Source organism: Phyllostomus hastatus, unplaced genomic scaffold (genome assembly GCF_019186645.2).
Source record: "Phyllostomus hastatus isolate PE091 unplaced genomic scaffold, TTU_PhHast_1.1 phas_scaffold_93, whole genome shotgun sequence".
NCBI classification, from domain to species: domain Eukaryota; kingdom Metazoa; phylum Chordata; class Mammalia; order Chiroptera; family Phyllostomidae; genus Phyllostomus; species Phyllostomus hastatus.
The window spans coordinates 8,665,702-8,689,183 of NW_025334042.1; the positions used below are offsets into that span (position 1 = coordinate 8,665,702).

The window sequence follows — 23,482 nt, forward strand, 5'->3', positions numbered from 1 at the left end:
CTTAAAACCCTTCCATTATGCTACGATAGACTCAGGATAAAACTCAAACTCCTAGAATGGAATTCATGTCCCTCTACCACCTGGAAGTGGTTATAATAAACCTTCACCACCATCCCATTTCCATGAACCACCCAGAACTACCTGTGGTCTCAGCAACATGAAATCCATCCGCTCTGAGCCTCCACAGGTGTATGTTCTCTCTGCCAAGGAAGTCCTTCCATCCGAAGGCTACCTAAACCCACGCTGCTTTTCAGGTCATAGCTCAGCTGTCAGCTCCAGGAAGGAGCTTCCTTGACTCCCTCTGCTAGACTGTATTCTAGCTGTGCTCCCACCCGCCATTATGTCCATGTTTACTGATGGACTGCGGGCTTGAGGGCAGAAACCATAGCTTGATCACTGTTGGATCCCCAGTACCCAGCACAAAGACTGGCACATGCAAATTAGGCACTAAATAAATTGTTTATTGAACACAAATACTAAATGAGTGGATGATTAAATCAATTGGGCAGATGAATACATAAAAAAAAACAAAAAGAAAAATACATACTAAATTTTTATTGGGCAGATCTCTTAAGAAAGTTTAAATAAAATATTCTCTCCAAAGTACTCACTATGTCTCTTCATTAAAATTTTTGCAGGTCCCTGGTTCCACCCAATAACGACCTCTACCACAGTATCAAGTGATACTACTCTTTGACCTGGAAAAGCTATGTACTCAATTAGAATTCTCTTTCAGGGCTAGATTTGTCTCATTGATAAAGGATTAACTTAGATACACAATTTCTCCCATTTAGATTTTCCATGGCTCTACGGCCTTAGTTTTTAATAAAACTGTGTGTATACGTACCTCATCCATTGATGGTCTTAGTTTTGCCCGTGTTGCAGCACACTGGGTTGCCAGAGAGAAGAGCTTGGCAGAAAAATTTCGAGGACAGGGGGAAACTTTCTTATCTAGAAGTGAGAGGCATGAATCGAGTCCTCTCTTTTCCATCAGTTCCATAAGGAGGTCCCTCTGAGAAGAGAAGAAGACAACCTCATTTAGAACTCTATTAGAAAAAAGACCTAGGTACAAAGAGGAAGACAATTCTTACCAGCTGAATATGCTTTGGTTCATCTAACACCATTTTACAACCTGTCAGAACTTCCATTATTACCTACAAAGGATGTACAGAAAGTTAAATATATATACATAATTAGTCACGACTATTAACCTTAGCAATGAGTATTGTTCATTCCAATTAATATATTTATATTTTATTGCTGATTGATTACACAAAATTAATGTATAAGACAATGAGTAACAGGAAATCATAAATCTGAAAGTGATTGCCTTTTTTAAAAATTGAATTTATCAGGGTGGCAACTGGCTAATAAAACCACATGGATTTCAAGGGTATGACTCAATTTAGAGTCTCCCCAGCACTTACGATTCCAAAGCTGTAGATATCTGTTTTAGTGGAGAGTTTGCCCTGTCTGATACACTCCTCTGGCAGGTACCACAGGTGTTTGCCACTGCTGCTGGTCACGCTCGTCACAGAGCTCTGGTGCTCCAGGTGGGGTCGGAAGTGAGCCTTGGCAAAGCCCGTCAGTCTGGGTTGAAACTGATCATCTAAAAGTATGTTTGCACTAAAATTATGAGCAAGGACAAAGGCAAACAAGAAACAAGGCAAAGACATTAAAAATACATTTTGGTGAAACATAACATGACAAGCTCACCTTTAGTTAATTACAAACATGGACAAATTAAAACCATCCATAATTTTCTATGAAATCGAGGACATGTGCTCAATTTTCTTAAAGTAGAAATCCAAGTGTTATATAAAACCTAAAACAAAATCCTCACTTAGAACAGTGGGCATTAGGAATTTACAGCTACATATGTGGAGCTGGTGGATAAGGCTGATGCTTTGTCAACAGGAGACACTGAAGTGAACCAAAGCAGATTTCCTTGTGCTCTGCTTACTGATGAGAATGTCACCTGGGTTTTAACCAGATAACGATGGTCTGTGACGTGCATGGAGCTCTGCTGTGGAATGCTCTGCCTGGAGCCACTCTCCCATGATGGTGTGAGGAATCTTTAGCAGCTCCTGCCTTAGGGATAACCCTACTCCATTGTCTCATTATCCATGGCTTTTTTCATGTTGAGTCTTTTTTAAAATTAATTTTAGAGAAAGAGGAAAGAAGAGAGAAAGAGAAACATTGATTTGCTGTTCCACTTATTTGTGCATTCATTGGTTGCTTCTTGTATGTGCCCTGACCAGGGATTGAACCCACAACCTTCGCATGTCAGGACGACATTCTAACCAAATGTACTACCTGGCCAGGGCCTTGTCTTTGAGTCCTATTTTAAAATATAACCATCTATAGAGGCAAAGGCAAAGTGCTTGGAGTCATTTTTAGCTGTTCATCAGTCGCATAAAAACCCCAATAATTACTTAACATCTTGGCTGAGAGTAAGCATTAGCTTACCTGACTGGTGAGGGGCTGCCACAGCGGGGATGGGAAAGATAAGCCAAGGGGGAGGCGCATTTCGTTTGGCCCGCACCTGGCTCTGGGACTGCCGGTGGGTTACTTCACCCTGTAAACCTCAGTATGGTCTTTCCTCACAAGTGAAATAAGGAAAACAACAGAACTCACAGAAGGCATATGGGGCATATAAATAGCCTACCGTCTGGCATATGGTAATGCTCAGTAAATGGTAGCTAAGATGAAGGTCAGCTATTGCTCCCAAGAGAGAAGATGGATATAGATAAGAAGAGGTGGGTGGGATAAGAGAAAGTTACCTACTTTTCAGCTTTGTTTAGGGCTCTTTGGAGCTTGATTTTGTCCCCTGCAGCCAAAGCTACTAATAAAAGACCTGCCCACCCAAATCGCCATATAGTACATTTGGAGTACTACACACTCTTATTAAAAGTGCTAATAGGTACAGGGTAAAAATAAGAAATTCTTAATCCTGAGCAAGTATCAGACCTTATGAAAGTTCCAGGAGCCATTTCTGTCCCTGTGTAAGTAGACTGACAGGCGCACCCTAGCTCCACAGGCCTGAACTACAGGCATTATTATGATTCAGAATACTCAGAGTCCTGGTTCTATTTAGAGGGTGTAAAACTAAGGCCTCAAAAATTCTAAAGCAGACTTTGTCCAGGACTGAGCTGACAACAGACAAAATGATGGGGTTTCCAGGACCAGAAAGACATGCCTTAAACTCGCAGAATCGCAAAATCCAAAGAGCCCACCTTCTGCATGAGCCCCAAAGCCTTGACCTGTTGTGTGATCCTTGCATTTATGAGGAGAAAATCAGGGATGAGACTTGCATCATAAGCACAGTCCTCATTTTTCTCCTTGTCTTGTCTTTTCACCCCAGATTACTTCAAACCCGGCAGCTTCTAAGACCAGCCTAGGTCCCACACACCCATGTCACTCCTCAACCATTCTTTGTTTTCCTCACTTGGAAACAGCATTACCTACCCCGACATGCTTCTGAAGATGAGGAATATACTAGAGCCAGATCATACCTTCTCTCTGGCTCTTGGTGAGAACAGACATTTAGTCCATAATTACTTCTTCCACAGGTGTACACTTCACTAGTTCAGATCAAGAATAGGGCTTCTGGAGATGCTCTGATCATTTCTGACTGCCAGGGTATTTAATGCAGGAGTTTGCCAAGTGTGCCAGGAGGTGAGGTGGCAGAGAGGTTCATTAACTCTCATTTGGTTGGTCCCAGGACCAACCCTCTGCCCCTCCAGCCTCGGCCGCACGCAGAGCCTGGCTCTCTTCTGCATCCTGCCCCACTTCATTTCAGCCTGGAGGAGGACAGTGAAGCTGGGACTGCCAGGTTTTTGTTGTCAAACATCTGGCCCTCTCCTTCCTCCACCCCAGCTCTAAAGAAGGTACAAAAATCACAACTTAAAATGCAAGAACCAGGAGAATACAAAAATTTGAATCTGTGGAACACTTAGACTCCCTGAAGTATAGGGCTTTTCTAAGCAGAAAAGAAAAAAATGACAACAACAACAACAACCACAATCTAATCTATTTATTTGACCCTCAGCAAAACTGGCAGGAAGCTTCCAGCAGTTGGTGAATCACATTTCTGTAAGAGTTGAGCTGTGACCACAAGGTGTTACACAATAAAACCCAACAAAGGACTTCAGGTCTGCAAGAAGCCATCAATAAGAATGTGAAATTGTTCTAGGGTACTGCTTTCATACTTTGAATAATGACATTTGGTGAAAAGACAAGTTGTTTACCAGCCGACATTAGTGTATAACATAAATTTTGAGTCCAGTGATTTACTCTGTTCGAAATAAAGGTTAATGGTAGCCAAGGAAGAAGGATGTTCTGTTTCAGGACAGTGGGAATTGCAAAAGGCCCATGAACAATCAATTCTGCCCTAATTCTCCCCCCTGTTTCAACCTTAAATAGAATGTTCTAACATGAAGTACCTTCAGCTACCATGTAGGTCAACTGAATACGTTTATTCTATAGGGCTGAAAACAGATTACCAAAATGAAAACAACATAGATAGCTAAAGTCATGCAACAGTATAATGCAATAAGAGGGCAGTTTGCTAGCTAGCTATTGTGGTTACCAAAGACACAGATGAGAAGGATCCAATGGCCCACACACCTAATTTAGTGTTTCTACATCCTATTTCTTTTTTTTTAATGTTTCCAATTTTATTTTTTTTTAAGATTTTATTTATTCTCAGGCAGGGGAAGGGAGGGAGAAAGCGAAAGAAACACCAATGTGTGGTTGTCTCTTGCATACCCACCACCAGGAACCTGGCCTGAAAACCCAGGCATGTGCCCTGACTGGGAATTGAACTGGTGACCCTTTGGCTCGCAAGTCGGTGCTCAATCTGCTGAGCCACACCAACCAGGGCATACATCCTATTTCTTCTAGTCTTTCCCACAAGACTACTTACTATAGCAGAGAAACCTCTTTAGATAATTCTTCTAGCAGAAGGATCAGTGGTAGGATCACTAACTGGACAGGGAAAATCCTGTACAAGGTGGTGATCTTATCCTCTTATCCTGCCTGGGAATATTATTGTATTAAGTCTCCCCCTTGGTAAGGATCCTAAGACAATTCTTTTGAGGGAACTGAATCTCCCAAAGGCTACAAGAACTGCTTTCTTTGCTTGCCAATTTGTCTCCAAATTTAGTTGAAGTCTGTGGGCCTTAAATATAAAGCAAGATGACACACCTAGACTATGATGCAGGATTTAAACTTAAGTGCACATACCATGTTTGACATAGAAGTGCATGATTGGTTTTTGCAGATATGTTTATTTTTATAGGGTTTAAGGGGGAGTTTTTGGTGCCCAGTAGCCCAGTCCCTGTGTGCCTGGCAACTCTCAGGAAAAGTCCAGACTCCACCCAACTGGCCCCAGAGATGAATAGGACTGTAGAGGCCTCTCACTGACAGCCTGAGGCAACAGGACACCCTGCTGTCTGTGTTACTGCTGTTGCAACATCAAGATCCCCCTCACCAGATGAGGCAAGGCCCAGTTTCTCTGGGAACCTGCAGATTACTGGGAAAGGGCATGCACCCACTCCCGCACTGCAGAATGCAGGCATCTGGTCTAAAATGGTATGAGCCTGAGGCCCTTACTCCCTCCTTGGGTGATGCAGCTTTCTCTCTCCTATTGTACCCAGGCAGGACTCAGAGATAGGACTAAAACTTGTTTTGCTTTAATGGCTACCTTACGGCTCTCTGTGTAAAGGCCCAGTCAATACAGGGTACTCCTCCTGTACTTGGTGAAATTTCATCTTCAACCAAACTAGCACAACTTCCCTAAGCCTCAGTTTCCATGTCAACAAACAGATCTGGCAAAGTTTAACTCACAAGGCTGTTATAGAGATTAAGTGAGAAAACGTAAGCGGAGTGCCTGATATACAGGGAAGGCCTAGAAATGTGCTCTGAAGGATGTAGGCCAGCCATTGTTCACTCCACACATAACACCTTACCTCAGAGTCCCAGGGAATTTGGCTGGCTATCACTAGAAGTTCAAGGACAGCAACTTGAAATAACAAAGGTAAGGGGGTTGACCCTGGAGCTCTGAGGGCCCTTGGGTTAACTAGTTTCAAGGCAGTGGCTGTGTTTCAAAAGAGTTCCAGAAAAGTTCTGAAAGAACCTGACTAAATTAACATTTCCAGGCATTTTAAGACCATGGAAAGTAAAAATATATAGCTATTAGTTTGTACATATGTGTGCATACATATATGGATCCAGGTGTATTAATCAATGAATGTTGGCATTTGGAGTCAGTGATGGTAAATAGAATAGGGGAAATTTTAACTTATGTAATATGTCATTCTTTTTGCATCTCTTAGGGGGGGAAATGAGCATATTTAGATATCTTAGAAGAGAGCAGGCACTAAGGGAATAATAGGACAGTCTGAGGAAAAAAAGTTTATATCTAAAATGTTTCTGAAAAACAAACATAAATTTTCGTGGGGGGAGAGGGAAAGGGAGGAAACTGGTTAATTAAACTGTCAGTCGAACAAACACATTCGGCATTTCCCCGCAGGCTTTGCCGTTCTCACTAAACCCTGAGTTGGAGCCTAGTCTCACCACATGCGTCAGCTCTGGGAGTAAAGAGGCATGGGTCCTCAGGCAAGGGGCAGCCTGCTGTAGGAAGGGGCCATTTGTGGCTTCCTGTCCTTCCTCCCAACCACTCAGCCTTTCTAACCCCTCACAGAGGAAATTCTCTATGTACCTACTAGAGCCATACATCTCTGACCAATGTCCATTTTTAAAGCTTCATTTTTTAACAAATGGCTTCGTCCCTCCTCTCTTTCCTGGAGCCCTTCCCATACATGAAAGGCTCTTTCACCTGCAGGAGACAAATGGCGATACAAAGGGATGAAAGAACGTACTCTTGTAGGAGACACTAGAAATGTTCACAAGATTGTCTCCTGGCTTTGGAAACTAGTAGGGACGAATGTGTGGGGTGAAAAATGCCCAGGATAAAATGCATTTGAATTTAAGATCATTCATAAATGTGAAAACAATTAAGCTCACTAAGGGATAGGATGGAAATAGCAAGAAGGTTTACTGCTTTCAGATGCTTTTATGTGATCCTGTAATTCAAAAACATCTTAGTTTCCCAAATAAAAATGTGAGGGTTTTTTGTCACGAACAGAGACTTCAGTTCTTTAAGATTGTTTTCTTTAAATCCTTTCCTCCTCAAATTCCACCATCTGGAAATAAATTTTTGTTTTTGTAACATTCTCTTTGAAGAGTTCAAATTACTAAGACATTGTTGGGCTAACTATACCACCAGACTTCTCGAAAATACCTTTGAAATGTGGACTTGGCGTCTTCCTTTGTGTCCTGCAGTTGTGTCCTTGACAGAGAGTCCCCTAAGACGGCTACTTGCGCTCGCCGCTTGAACAGGGCGAAGATTCTGCATGCAGACTCCAGGCCAAATCTCCACCCCAGTCCACTGCCTACTGCCATTCCACAAGGAGTCCAATGTCAACATTTCCAAATTTGCATATATTAATTATGTTCTCCTTTCCTGCCCGATTTCCCTGTCTCTGCTGAATGAAGCCAATGTGCTCTCAGGAGTCCCCACACAAACACGGAACCCCACCTCCTTTCCCCATCTGCAGGCGTGTGACGGAAGCAGGGTACTGATTTCTGGAAGTCTGGGCTTTCTCTTCTGTCAAACTGAGATAAGACCAGTGACACCTAAACTCAGGGTTGTTGGCAAGATTGATAAATGATTTGGTGGGTGTTTAGGCCAGATCTGAAGTCCTCGGGCTTACCCTGAGCTCGCCGCTCTGTCTGCAGCCCTTGAGCTACCCTGAGGTATCAGCACTTACTAACGCAGTCAGGGCAGATTGCTCTCATTGACGTTTAAAGGCTTTCTGTCCTTCTTTCTTTAAAAGTTTAATTTTTTATTGAGGTAACATGGTAAATAACATTATATAAGTTTCGGGTGTACAACATTATAATTTGATGCCTGTATACACTGTAGCATGCTCACCAGCAGAAATGCAGTTTCCATCTGCCATCATACACTGGATCCCCTTTCCTAATACTGTTCCCCTCACCTGCATAGTACTCCTTCTTTCTCACTTTTATCCAGTCCTCTGTGCAGCCTAAGAGTCACTTCCTCCGTGAGGTTTTCACTCAACTTCTCTGAATTCTAGTGCTGCTCCTCCTTTCTCCAAGTTCCCACTTGTTTACATAAGCATAATGCTGAGTCTACAGGCGATGGCAAGGAAACATTTGTTCATAGAATCGGTTTGTCAATTAAGTGAGTTTAAAACCATGAATAGGTTAGACCATTCTTTATATGGCAAATACGTGGCCCAAATGTTGCCAAAACATCCTCCCATATTTTCGGCAGACATCGCTAATTGAGTGCAAAATGTACACAACCCAAATTCTCTTTCAATACTGCACGTGAAAAATCATTGCCAATCAATCCATGTAAGATCAAATTGATTTGTCATTGCTGCTATATGTAGTTGCTCTTTTTCAGATGAGGCGAATGTGGCCCACCTGGTTGAAATAACTTATTCTATGCAAAACAGCTTTTTAATGGCAGAGCCAGGACTAAGGCTTAGCCTTCCTTTTCCCGTGTTCAGTGCTCTTTGGATTTACTGTAGTTAACTGAAAATAAATCTTTTAGTTCAGCTACTCATAGAAAAAGTAACTATTGATTACAAAGCAGAATTTAAGTGAACTATCCCCCCCCCTTTTTTTAGGTACACGTAGTTAATTTCAGTGCCAAACAGTGACTGAACAAGTCACAGATTTTAGCTCAATACAAAAAGAAAGCTCTAATTGTCAAATCTGCACCCGAATGGAGCTCTGACAATGTGCCATGCCTAGGTCCAGGGCTGGTTGGGTGAGTCAGTTGAGAGGTGAAAGAGGCAGTCTCCATTAGGTGGGAGAGATTGCAGCTTATTGCTAACCTCTGGGTGGTGCTTTATACAGATTATCTCGCTCCATTCCCACCATCTGGGAGGAGTGGAGTCTACTCAGTTCCAGATGAGGAAACCAAAAGTCACACTGCTAGAATGTAGTAGAGCAAGGATTTGAGTTGAGATCTTCCTGACTCAAAGGCAGTACACTTAGCCAGAGACGGAGACAGCAATGACGTCACTAGTTGTCATTGTTGGGTTGGTTGTTGAAAAGGGGGACAAAGAGAGAAAAGACTCTTGGGAAGGTGTTTCTGGGAGACAGGCAAGTCAGGACTTTACCTAACTTGCCCGAGGGTGAGCAGGTTTCTGGAGGCACCTCCCCAACACAGCCGCACTCCTCATCCTCACTCTGAAGCTGATCAGGATAAAGCTTGACTGGGGTTTTAAAAATGTAGAATCACATCCTTCTCCTGTCACAACCCTTAGATTTGGGAATAGAGCACAGTACAAAAATAGGCAGGTGCAGCGTCACAGAATTTGAAAGGAAGAAGACATCCAATTTGAGATCATCCCAGTCGGCTCTGAACATACATGTGAGAAGCAAACTGGGGCCCAAGAGTGAGAGGCAGGACTGGGCTTAAACCCAGATTTCCTGTGCTCTTTCCCCGTCACCTCCAGTGACAAGTGCAGACACTGTGTCATTGCGCTCAAACACGGGTGCTGCTCATGCTCCGGGTTCCAGGCTGCTCAATAATGATCTTACAATCTTCATTTCTTAAACTATTTTAAAAACCACAAAGGTGTAAGATTACCAAGCTTCTCTGTAGATGGAAGTAATTATGGAGAATGAATGAAATGAAACTTTTGAACATCATTTAGTAACTAGAGACTCACCACTGATATTTCTTCTGCTTCTTCAGTTTGAGATAGAAAGGCCTGATGCCAAATTATATTTTTCTAATAAATAATATTTTTATTATAAGAATAGCACATCATCCTTACATAAAAATTTAAAAAACTAAACCATTCAGTGAAAAGCTGTATCTCTCTGTCTCAATAAAGCCTTATTTATGTTCTTGTTTTACTTTTAATCTATTTTTAATCATAAATTTGTAGTACTCTATACTACTTCAACTTGTTTTTTTCACTTAATCTCACTTTATGCACATTGTTCCATATTATTTCATACTATTTAAACATTATTTAATAATGTCAAATGATGTACAATAAACTCTTCTGTGACTCGTCAGTCTGAGGCCCAGAGGCAGAGAAGACAATAAAGGTAACAGTAGCTCCCATTTCTCACTCCAACAAATACAGGGACCTGACTTGCTCATCCAAAGATCACTATTTAACACTTTTTGAAATGTCCTTTTTTATTTTTAGTCAATTATCAGTGCTGTGCAATAAAATGACACATCTCCTAGAAGCTGCCTTTCCTTAAAAAGAATTAAAAATTAATATGACAAAGGCAGAAGAGTAGGGATTGCAGACCTTCCTGAAAGCACAAGGCTGTACATATGGGTAGAGGAACCGAGAATTAGGGAGGCCCACATTTAGAGCAAAGTGAGCGGTTCATTTAATTCAGGAGAGTACCCAGGTCAGCCAATTCGAGTTTGGCCAAGACCCTTGGCCATTACCATCTGACAGATGCTCAGTGCCTTGAATGAAATGAGTTGGTCTTGTTCCAGTTTCTAGAGAACAGGTGTGTCCATCACCCAAGGAAGGTGGAAATCTACTGCTATAGTTGGCACTAATTCACATATTTGCCGGCAGGCTCAGCAAAAAGTTCAAGAGTTCAGCGGCTGTGAAAGAGGCTGATGTGCTCTGGAACGGAGAGAAGCGCACTGATGAGCACTTGTGAAGCCACAATTCTCAATAAATGCCCACAGCCCCAGAACTCCATACCCTGACCCATGCCTGGGTGGGCACAGCCTGTAGATGGTTATGTTGAGTCTTTGAACCCTTTGGAAAACTCAGAAAGGCAACAATTGGCAGATCCTTTACCAACTAGGAAATTAAAACACATTGCTAGCTGCATTTCCAGTTTAAACCCTGCCTCTTCCATGAAATTTCCCGTTTGATCAGATGTCTTTCGGTACTCAATACCCCTATTACCCATTGGGCACACATCTAGCAGAGTTATTTAGATGATTTTGTAGCTTAGCACATCTAAACACATACCTGGGATATTGGCCTGGAATAAATGTCCTCCTTTAAAATTGTGGTATCACCTAAGAGATTCCAGAACCTTTCTGTTGCCACCTACACCCCAGAGAAGCCTCAGAGTCCCTTGAGAGAGAGCTGTGCTTATCAAAGCTAGGTCCTCAGCCTAGTTAGAATTCAAGCCTCTACCCAATCCCCTACTGCATTTCTTACTCCTCTTTCTAATCTTATCTTTCCCTGTTCCAGCCTTACCCTTTCCGTTCCAGTCAATCAATATGTCTTGCTTTCATTGTATGCTTGGCAATTCTCCACTCTGTTCCCTTGAACATATTACTACTTCTATCAGGAATATTCTCTTCCATTCTTTCAATTAATCCACTGCCATGACCTAGCTCCTCAAAGACTTGGCTTGCAACTATCTAATTAGAAGAAAAGCCTTCTTAGACCAACCATGTATTGGGTGTAGTTAGTGCTGCACTTTATATATCATGTTTGTGTCATCTCTCTGATCACCAGGTTGAACCTTCAAGGACAAGACTATGATCATTGTCTCCCCCCTCTGCGATCTAATACAATGGTCTGCACACAACAGATATTCCATAAATATTTGTGAACTGAAATAAATGTATGCCCTGGTTGGGTAGCTCAGTTGGTTAGAGTGTTGTCCTGATATGCCGAGGTTATGGGTTTGATCTCTGGCCAGGGCACATACAAGAATCAACCAATGGATGTCTAAATAAGTAGAACAACAAATTAATGTCTCTCTTTTTCTCTCAAATCAGTAAATAAAATTGAAAATAAAATGTCTAATTTTTTTAAGTGTTCAATATGTCAGCACAGAAGTGATTTTTCGTAAAATAGACACTGTATGAATTAGGAGGTAGGCCTTTGGGAAGTGATTAGGTTGTGAGAGAAGAGCCCTCGTGGGAGGGATTAGTGCCTTATAAAGAGGCTGCAGAGAGATCCCTTGCTCCTTCCAGCAGGTGAAGACACAGGGAAAAGATGGCTGGCTGTCCATGAACAGAAAGTGGGACCTCACAGACAAAGAGCAGGCCAGCATCATGATCTTGGACCTCCCAGCTTTCAGAACTGTGAGAAACAAATGTGTGTTGTTTGTTAGCCACCCACTTTGTAGTATTTTGGTTATAGAGTCCTGAATGAGTTAAGACAGTGAGTAAAAAAGGGAGAAGTAAAAGGGCTGATTAGCTATCACATCTCAACCTCTTCCACTGCAGTTCCTACCACTTCTTGACCAATTATAACAGGAGCTTCCATTCAATGAGTGTGTACTCTTTGCCAGGCACCATTCATACTTTGTCATTTTACCCTAAGATAGAAGCCATTATCTTTATTAGCATTTTGCAGAGGAAAAAAACTGAGGCTTAGATAAGTTAAGCAATTTGCTCAGAATCACACTTTAAGCAGAAAGCCATCTTCTACTGACCTATCAGGAAAGATGAAAAGAGGTGGGAAGGAAAGTGCATGAAAAAGAATCATTTGGTCACATTTTGCAGGGCAGTGTCTAGTCAAACCTTCCTGCATAACTGTGGTGGCTGCAGTGGGATGGCCCAGGTCCCTCCTTCAAAATCCAGGGAGGCACTTGCTCGCCAACAGGGGATGGGGGCTGCTGGTGGCTGACAACTAAGCCCCAACCTGGCATCTGTCTTTGGAAGGAGGGAGCAGTCTTGGCCAAGTTACAGCCTCTGTCAGGGCCAATCAGATGAAGGGGTACTAAAACCTGAGCTCCTTGCTTCACTTTAGGATATTTTTCAAGGGTCACCCTAACCTAAGCAGTCCCCATGGCATCGGCCAAGGCCTCTATGATAGTCTCCCAGCCCAGCTTCTCCAACATCACAATCGGCCTTGCTCTTTTCCTCCTTGACACTTGTTGCTGCTGAGAGCACACCCTTAAAAATCTCCTGCAGGCAAATCTCTGCCTCTGAGCCTATTTCCTGGGAACCTGCCTGAAGGCACCAAACATTAGTGGGAAAACAGAAATTGGGGTCCACGGTCTGCACTCTTACCTAAACCAGCAGTGAGATGCTGGGGGGGCACGTCCAAGTCTCCTCCTCAGCGCCAGTGTTGGGAAACCTCGTGGCTCCGAAGAAGCATGGATGTGTATCCCTCCGCCCAGAAGTTCCCTTTGCTCCAGAGGGTGGCCTTCCCTGTCTGCTCCTCCCATCACATACCAAAATCTCGACACTGTCTTTCTTCTCACCCGTCTATCCTATCAAGCTGTGCTTTCAGGAGAGAATTGGATCAACTTAGCCACATTAGGCTAAGGAAAGTTAATTAAATTCACGTATTACTGCATGAGATGGAAAATAAGCTCATGTTCATTTTAAGTTTAAACCAAGGGAAGAATATATACAGCAAAATTCTATATCTATATCTATATCTATATCTATCTATCCATCTATCTATATTTATTTATTTAAAATATATTTGAGCACCTGCTGGGCAGAGCTGGTGAGAGTTGGGTGGAAAGAGGGCGGTTTTAGGTTGGGGGTGGCCACTTCAGCCCTTTGGAACCAACCCCAATGGTTGACACCACCGACCTCTGAGACCTCCACTGTCTGTCTATGTCTCAGATGCCGTGAGGATGCACCAACTTTATGCTGATTTATGGGGCCACTAGCAATTGATGAATTACCATATTGCTACAAGAGCAGACATCTATGGGTGGTAACCCTGACTCCTCCAGGACTAAATGAAAATCTAGTCTTTTCATATGGAGTTCATTTCACTAGCAAAACAAAGAAGTAAGCAATCCATCCTTCTTTTGTGAACTCAAAAGCATGCCAAAAGTTTTTGTTCAAGGTACTAGGAGATGGTTCAGAAGAGGAGCAGCCTTTTAAATTGAGCTTTCCCTGCTGTCCAGCAGTGGCATATTTAGCTATTTTGGACAAGTTCAAGATGAAGGGCACAAAGGAAAAATTCACCAGGGAGGTTTTGCTCAGGCTGTCTACTCTCTGAATGATTCCTATGTCCACTGAAGAAGGAGAAAGATGGAAAGTACTGCTTCTAATTTTCTCATGTCTCAAAAATGAAGACAGGAGTTGCTGCCCAGCTTGTCACATATAATACATACAGCTACGAGGCAGCCGGCTCAGTGGAATCAGCAAGACACAGGAGACTCAAGGACAAAGAATTTTAGTTGTCATTTACATTCTGCTAGGAATCCCCATATAAGTAAGTCACTTAACCCTTCCTTTAACTTCATTTTTTAAAGTGAGATTAATACAGGTTCAGTTCACAGTTTGCTATCCCATATAATTAATAGAATACATGAAACTGTCTTATATTTTTCATTAATAATTCTTAAAGATAATATAAACTCTCCCTTTGGAAGTATAAGTGTAGCTTTTTATTTGGTAAATATGTTTTCATTAATAAAAATGTAAGATTTCAAATACCTAGATGAGCATTTTTAATACACACATACATGCCAGGGACTATAGACAGAAAATAGCATGAAGTCTGACTCACGATAGAATGAGAGGGGCTTTCAGGTGAAACCTGAAGCTCTGGGGCACTTTACCTTGATATGCTGCCACAGACAACCGAGCACGGGTCAGTGTTGTGCAGGTACTGAACGGCTTTGGCTGTTCCCATTAATACACTGATTCGAGTGTGCCAAGAGAGTGGGGCTGTGTTACCCTAAAAAGACAACAGTGGTTGGTTTAGTTGAACTTTCTGAGTAAAAACTGTGTGCATATTCATTGCACAGAAGTATGTCAAAATAGAAGCTGAGGGTGAAGTGGGCTGTGGTTACCAGAACGTATTTTTAATTCAAGACAGGATTTCCGCTACTCCCAATGATGGTTCTAGGCCTTTGTAACCAATGAAAATACCTAATAATGTTAATTTTAGCTTACTCAAAATATGGGCGATAAGGTAATTATGTTTAAAAGTTAATTAAATAAAATATTTGTGGCCTAGTAGTATGGGGAATTGAGAATTATCTGGTTTTATTCTCATCTTAAATGAAACTTAACCTGCTTGAAACAATTTTTAAACTTGTATTTCAAAAACATCATATGAAAAATCATGACATTGGTTCAGCCTCCTTCTCTTTAAGGAGTCTGTATCATTTTTATGTCTATTCTTTGTATTGAAGGGTGGAGCCTTGGTAGTTACACAAAAATTATCTGAGAAATAAGGGTAGTTGATGTACACTAATTTGAGATACAGAATCAATAAGGAGTAAGGACCCAGTAAGTTCTTTGGCCACCATATTGCACAACACATAGTAACCGGGTATTTATTCAGGCTTCTAAGAGTAAGAAATTACTTCGTGGAGAAGTCCTTTGCCTCCTTGGGAGAACCATCGTGGGCTGTCCCCTCATCTGAACACACACTCTGACCTCCCAGCTCTGGCCATAGGTTTCAGCAGCTCCCCAGGGGCTTCAGGGAATCCAAGCAGCAAGCAGAGTAATGGAAATGACTTACTACACAGTGCAATCTGTCAAAAAGTGATCCATTTCTCATATATGGATAAACCAGGCAGAACTTCTCATTCTCTGTAAAATATGCAGCCAACTCCAGTATGTTTGGATGTTGATATCTTGAAACAAAAGATATTTAAATCCATCAATTGCTTATTCAAATAGGAAATGAACAAGACTCCGGTTTGGGGTGGGGAATAGATCTAAAGCAGAATGTAAATTTGGCCAAGGGAGAAGTGATTTCATTGGATACATGACACAGATTTGCTTTCCAAATTGGTCAAAAGTGTTCTAACAAATGCCAGCCCCTCTTTGATTAATTGTGACCATGCAAATACATAGAAAATATCCAACTATAGGAGAGAAAATTTAAGAATGTGAAGAGTTCTTAAGATTTGGGGTGTTGGAAATTTTACAACAAATAGATGACAATATTCCATATTACCTTATTTTTATCAGCATAAACCCAATAAAACTTATTTATTAAATAAATAAAGATAATGTAACTGAAACTATACATTCCATTGCTTCAGGTAGATACATGTCAGTCACCAAAATAGAAGAATACGGAAGACTTGTTTTCATTCACATTTGTTGAGAGCTAGTATGCAGGTACTGTACGAGGCATCAGTCACACAGGTAAAAGAGATATCCAAAGTCTTCACAAAAATTCCATTGGTATCTAAAATCCATGTGACTAGTAAAGTAAGAGGATAAAATCATATCACTGGTTTTTGAATCATGGAATTCTGTGTCAGTGTATGATACATGCCTCAGGCTCCTTTCTTTACAGGCTTTATTTCTTGAATTCATGTGTCATCACTGTGAAAACCAGTGGAACACAGGTAACAGCTATGAAACACAAAACATGTGAAATTCACACATACTGTGAAATCAGCTCGATTCATCAATTATTGGTGAATATGTACTATATTGTAGGCATGCTTGGGGATATTCAAATAAATAAAGCTATTTTTAAAAAAATGGTTCTATTTATAAAGACCTACTATTTGTTTCTTCCATAGCAAAACTTTGGTATAAATCACACACATATATAGATATCTATCTATAGGGAAATATCTATCTATCTATCTATCTATCATCTAATCTCCCTTCTAGTCCTATTCCTCCTTCCTTAGGAAAAGGTGTGTGTGTGTGTGTGTGTGTGAGCACACACACATACACACATAAAGAAACTTTTATTGTTAGATATGTGAAAAACTGTGACATGAGATCACTGCACTTATTATGATTCAGACCATATCTATAAAGTGCAAAGCAATGGGCTGAAAAGGACCTGCATTGGTATATTTGGTTGCTTAAATAGCCAATCTGTGCCACTAGTTGGCTGATTCTCTGGCAGTTTAAAATAATTTACTGAAATAGAAATCTTTTGATAAGCAATTGATAGAAGACCCTGTATAGACACAGACATGGCTCTGCTCTCTCCCTCACAGAGCAGAAATGAACATTTGCTTATTTTTAATTATTACTAATCTACCAGAAAAATGATTACTTCAGAAGTTATCAAAGCATGGAACATGGAAATGTTATAGGAAATGATTGCTGTTTTGAATTCTCTGGACCCATCTCACCCATCTTTTCACTAAAAAGTTTTAAGTCAGTGGGATTTTGGATTACATAGCTCTGAAGATCAGCAGGTCAGGTACCTTTTGAAATAAATTCAGTAAATATTTTTGAGTGCCCCTGCAGATAAAACATGATGCAAGCTACAGTGATGAGGAAGAGCAGACAGACTTGAACAACAAACAAACCTGGGTTTTAGTCTCTGGTTTTCTTTCATCAGCTGTGTAAATGTGAACAAGCTATCTGGTCTCTACGATTTGAATTGTGCCCCACCCCATCTATATGTTGAAAGCAGAACCCCCAGTGTGATGATGTTTCATAATGATGCCTTTGGGAGGTAATTAGGGTTAGATGAGGTCATGAGGGTGGAGTCTTCATGATGGAATTAGTGCCCTTATGAGGAGAAACACCAAAGAGTTTGCTCCCTCTCTTCGCCACTTGAGGACAAAACAAGAAGGCAGTCATCTGCAAGCCAGGAAGAGAGTCCTCACAAGAATTAAATCTGCCTTGATCTTGGACATCTCAGACTCCAGAACTGTGAGAAATAAATTTTGGCTGTTTAAGCCAGCCAGTCTATGGAAGTAGGTAAAAAACCTACTTCCTGAGATTCTTATGAAAATTAAAGTTTAAACCTTTAGCCAAATCCCAGATCCTCAGAAATTATTAGGTTCTTTCCCCTTTCTTGAAGAAGAAGGAAAAAAAAAAGAATCAGAAGCCACATTCTAAGATGTTTCCAACTCTATTCAAAGCACAAGAATTAAGCAGTTCCCTTGATATTAAAAAAATAAAAAACAAAAAATCCATCCTCAGGTCTCAGCTTAGATGTTACTTTTTCCAAGAAGCTTACTCTGTGGCTCATCCCCACCCCCCTTCCAAGGTACCATTTCCTGTTTCTGCAGTGTTCTGTACTTCCTCATCTTATCACTTAATTTACCGAAATTGCCTATTTACTTATGCACTTCTCTCCTGATCCCACTCCAAACATCTCAGATACTATGTTCTGAAAGGTGAAAGCTGCATCTGACTTATTTATAAGTAAATCTCTGAGACCAGGGAGACTGAAGATGATTTAGGAAATAAATTGGATCTTGTAAAAAAAATGGGACCTATCTTTATTTCTTCATCTGTAAAACAGGGATAATAGCAGTACTTACCTAATAGGTAAGTTCATTACCACATAGGTAATCCTGTGATTACCAGATAGGATTAAAGAATTAATACATGTAAAGTTCTTGGTAAATAAATATTAGCAATATAAATAATAATGATGACACATGAGGAATATTCAACATCAGTTGTTAATTCTCTTTAAATTAATGCATAAATACCTTAACAGAATAAATCCAAATGAATCAGATATATGAATGTAAAAAATAAAATCATAAAAGTATTGGGAAAAAATGGCAATATTATTTTATAAACTATCAGTGGGGGAGGCCTTTCAAACTTTGATATAAAACCCAGACTTTATAAAGGAAAATATAGTTGAAAATATTAAATTCAACTACATGAAAACCATTTCCACATGGTGAAAACTAGAATAAGCAAAGACACATGGCATAAAAAATTACTTGTATCTCATAACATAAAACAGGAGTAATTTTCTCTAATATATAAAATGATCTTATAAACCATTAAGAAAAGTACACAACAGTCCAATAAAAATGGGGAAAAAGATGTTATATTTCATATCTCTTAATATATAAAAAGATTCACTCATAATATACAAAGGAACTTAAACTACTCTGAGAAACTATTTCTACCTAGCACACTGGCAAAAATTAAAAGTTAAGAATAAATGCTATGCCCTGGCTGGTATGGCTCGGTGGATTGAGCACTGGCCTGTGAACCAAAGGGTTGCCAGTCCGATTCCCAGTCAGGGCACACGCCTGGGTTGTGGGCCAGGTCCCCAGTTGGGGGCTCACGAGAGACAACCACACATTGATGTTCCTCTCCCTCTCTTTCTCCTTCCCTTCCCTTCTCTCTAAGAGTAAATACATAAAATCTTAAAAAAAAGAATAAACGCTATGTTGGCAAGAATGGGGAACCAAGCGCTCTTACATATGGCTGGTATAAGTATAACTTGGTGTAACTTCTAGTGAAGGACAATTTGGTAATACGTCATACATATCACCAAATTATTGACCCTATAATTTTATTTATATAAATTTATCTTAGATATATTCAAACAGGTATGAAATAACATATGTAAAGGTTTTCTTGTTGCAGCATTATTTTTCAATAAAAGATAAAATAAAAACCCATCAGTAAAGGAATGTTTAATTAAATTACAGTAGAGCACACAATGGAATACCAAAAAGAGCAAAATGAACAAAGTGTGCAACCTCTTGTGGGAAAAGAGGGAAAATAGAAGACTAAAGACATGAATGGTTACATAGAAACTCTCTCCAGAAAGGTGTACGAGGCATCAACAATGTGATTGCCTTTGGGAAAATCAGCTGTGTGGTTGGATGATAATAGTGGAAGAAATTGTTTTTTTGTTCATCCTTTTGCACTTTTGGAATTTTGAAATGTTTCAACTTATTCATAAGCAAATAAATAAAGCTTAAATATAAAAACTTTATTGTAATTTTGGCTTCAGTTTTCCATTGATTAAATGACATATATTAAGTTTTTAGAATTAACCTTTAATGTTTTGATTTCTGGGCCTGGGTATAAGAGCAGAAGGATTGATACCCCTCCCCCCAGTCACATATTGGTTTAGAAAACATTGCAAAAGAACATTTTCTATTTGTGAAGGGTGATGAGTGAACTCTTTAGGGTTAGGGGCCTTCGATGAGGTAGGCTGCACAGCTGCATGTATGAATATGTATAAAAATGAAGTAATTTTAGTTTGTCCCCAAGGACTCTCAGGCTCACAAACAAATTCCCAGAAAATAATATGTGTATCAAAACACTTGATTTCTTTGTCTAAAACTCTTCTTTGAGGACGGTTTTATGGACAAAACAGTTTCTTGACTGGAATGTCTCTAAGGAAGGAGGAAATGGTAAAATATATACAATTCTAAAGTTCTAAGAATTATTTTATACTCAGCCATGTTAGTCACACACGATTTAACCTACTTCCTCATGACAGCTTCTTGTTAAAATGTTCAAATGAATTATGTAAATGGCCTATTTTAAAATGTACATTCTAAGAAATATACTTAAAACAAATGTCAGATATTTACCCAAAGTTCTAATATCACATTTATTAAATGCCAACCATGCCAAGCTCCATGCTGTAGAATCAAAGATGAACAAAAAGATGTAAACCAGGCACAAAGGAAAAAATTCCAGGCAAAATATACTTACAGTAGTAGAACTTCGAGCTCAGATAAAAACCTCTTCCATTGTTTCTTGCACTGCATTTTTTTCTCCTAAATATCATACAGAAAAACAAGAAAAAAATCAAGGAAAGGGTGTCTATCTCTAGGATTCTTAGCCTAGGTCCTATAGTCTTCCTAAAATTAGATGAACTTTTTGGTATAAATGCAAAGACACATTTTTCTGAGAAGAGGATCCTTAGATTTAATCAGCTTTTCAAACATCTGTTAACCCCAAACAGATTAAGAACCAAGCTATTAAATGAAAAGTTTTCATGCAATGTACCACATTGCCACATTTTATATTCAAATTCTTTCATCTTTTTCATAAATTAAAAAATATATGTATTCAAAGAAAATCTCGTGACACTTAGAAATCCCCCCTTGATCTCATAAAGAATCCGATTTGTGATTGCTGTATTCTGGTTAAAACTGATTTCACTAGTTTGGCATTTGTGACTTGGGTCGTTTGAATTATGATGGTTCAAGTTCACCTCTGTATTGATTTTGAAAAGATGGATTTATGAAGCAAATAAAAATATAACTCTTCAAAGATGCTTCAGAAGCTAGCCTTGTGCCTGGCAAATATTTACTGAATAAATTAATGAGTTCAATGACATTGTACTGAGCACTTGCTCTGTACCTGGTACTGTTGTCAGCGGCTTCATACACCCCAGGTCATTGCATGTCTGAATCTCAGGTTCCTAACTTTTACATAAAAGAGTTAAATTAAGTGTGCTCCTCCATCCCATTAGCTGTAAGTTTCTATCATTTATAAATGCTAGACAGGGCAGAGTTTTCAGAGCTCTCTCTCCTCAGGAATAAAGAGGGAGAAATCCAGTAACATTGGAAGCTATTTTCCAAGTTAATTCAGGAAGTCAGAAACAATAAACTAGGCTGACAAATCATACTCAAAGACACCTTTATGAGAATTTATATGAAAAAAACATTGTGGTGTGATCCAAGTGGATTGGGTCCCAGGCCTACTTCTAAAACTATTTGTGACTTTTTGTCACTTAACCTCAGGGTCATGATTTTCTTAATCTGAAAAATGAAAGGGTTTGTTTCTGTGTTCATGTGAGGCTAGTATTCTTGCTGTTCAAAGTGTAGTGTGTGCACGAGGAATGTCAGCTTCACCCAGATTTGGTGAGAAATGCTTGATTTCAGATCCCTGCCCAGATGTGCCTAATCAGAATTGTCAGCTCTCCAGGTGTTGGAGGCACCTGTTTAACACATCTAGTACATTTCCCTGCTTCAGTCCCTCTACAAAAGGCTATTAAAGTTAATGTCCAATTTTACAGAACCACCTTTAAAAAAAAGGCTCAAATGCTCTGTGGCTCAAGCTTCATTAGATTATCTCATCTTTCTGATAAATGTGTGTGTGGGTGTGTTTGTATGAGTGTGTGTAGGACTGCACAGTCTCTAGTTCTTGGTACCTTTATCACCTCCTGTCTGCTTACTCCTAGAGCTCAGCAGCTAAATTCATTAAAAAGTCATTTGTCATTCATTTCATTGTTCAACAAACATTTATTGAGTAATTACTATGGATTAGGCCCTGTAATGAGGCACTGGATACAAAGTTAAATAAGAACCCTTTAAAGGAAATCTTCTAGTCTATTGGGAGACAAGGATGAGGAAATCAACACTATGATATAATGCTGTGGTGCTGTGACTGCACATAAGGAGGGTCAGCAAAACCATGCTGGAGGGAGCAGAGGCAATCAGAGAAATAATTGTCTCTGGGTCAGGAAGGGAAGGAGTTCTAGAAGCAAAGACATCTCATCCTGAAGCCAGAGTCCCGGAAAGAAAACCCACAAAGGGAAGTGTGAGTTGGTGGTAGCTGCAGAGGGAAGAGGAAGGTCACGGATGGAGCCTTTGGGGAAGTGGCTGGGGCACAACCGTAAGAGAATGTACTAATGGGGCCAGAGATGCAATGGCCCCAAGAAACAGGCTTTGGTTAGGCCACCGCCAGAGTAAACACATTCTCTTTGTTAAGTGGTTTTACCAGTAGATGGTTTCATTTCTTTATTAGATGATTCATCTTATCAGAAATTTTGAGATGTCTAGAATTAGTGGTCAACATGTAATTTGAGGAAATGGAGAAATTGGGCTAACATTTTTTTTTAAACTCCCTGTAATCTCAGCTGCAAAGTAGGATTCACTTGAGGCCCTCCCTCCTTCTCCCTTCTTTCCCCAGCCCTATCTACCAGATCAGTATTTTGGGTGCATTTCATATCACCTCTCAGATATACCTTCTCCTCACCACTCCCACTGCCTCTGCCCTGCCTCACAGCAGGGGTTCTCAACACAGGCTACCTATGAACCACCTGGGAAGCTCTTTAAAAACACTGATGCCTGCCACCACTGCCACTTCTCTGACCTAACCAGACACTCAGGGGCTCCCTTTTTAAAAGCTCCCAGCGTGATTCTAATATTAGGGTTGAGAAAGTTGGTTTAAGGTCTATCCATTTCTTAACTTACACATCTGAAATATCCCTCTACCAGGTCTTTGCAGCTCCAGTCTAAGCTCTTGCCCCCTTTACTTTACTCCAATGCTCCTGCCCACTTCCAGCCCTTCCTCTAACCTGTAACCCAAGTTCTATTTTAAAAACATAAATCCAGTCTTTTCACTCTCCCTCTTAAAAATCATCCATGAACTTAACCTGTCTTTCCAGTATCATCTTCTGCCACTACCCTTCCACCCCCACACTAACCTCTACTCCACTGAAGGATCTATTATTAATGAGTAAGACGTCTGCTTTCCTGCCTGCACCTCCAGGCCTTTGCACCTGCTGTTTATTTCACCACAAAAATGCTCCCCCTCCCTCACTGCCTGCTAAAATCCTACTCACCCTTCAAAATCCAGCTGAAAGTTCACTTCCTTTCATCCACTTTCCCATTTGTTAACTGTAGAACTGTTTATTGAGTGGTTACTCTGTGTCAGGCTCTCTTCTGGGTGCTGGATGCACCCCTCTCTAGTTATTTTATGGGTTCCCAGGATCTTTTGGACAAATCTTTGCTAAAGAAGGACTTCCGGCAAGATGGAGGAATAGGTGGACGCACCGTACCT

General features: G+C 40.3%; 1 protein-coding gene across 2 annotated transcripts in view; it reads right to left on the reverse strand.

Annotated features, from left to right (window-relative positions):
• IRAK3 (interleukin 1 receptor associated kinase 3) overlaps window positions 1-23,482 on the reverse strand; it is a 57,305-nt gene that overhangs the window by 7,602 nt on the left and 26,221 nt on the right. For both annotated transcript variants that reach the window (XR_006784636.1, XM_045829868.1), the window contains exons 6-11: window positions 20,402-20,466; window positions 15,504-15,618; window positions 14,593-14,711; window positions 1,428-1,626; window positions 1,092-1,154; window positions 848-1,012 (exon numbers count right to left, since the gene is read on the reverse strand). Coding sequence is in view for 1 of the 2 variants with exons in the window: in XM_045829868.1 (XP_045685824.1) it covers window positions 848-1,012; window positions 1,092-1,154; window positions 1,428-1,626; window positions 14,593-14,711; window positions 15,504-15,618; window positions 20,402-20,466 (726 nt within the window). In the remaining variant the exon portion in view is untranslated. The remainder of the gene's footprint in view (window positions 1-847; window positions 1,013-1,091; window positions 1,155-1,427; window positions 1,627-14,592; window positions 14,712-15,503; window positions 15,619-20,401; window positions 20,467-23,482) is intronic.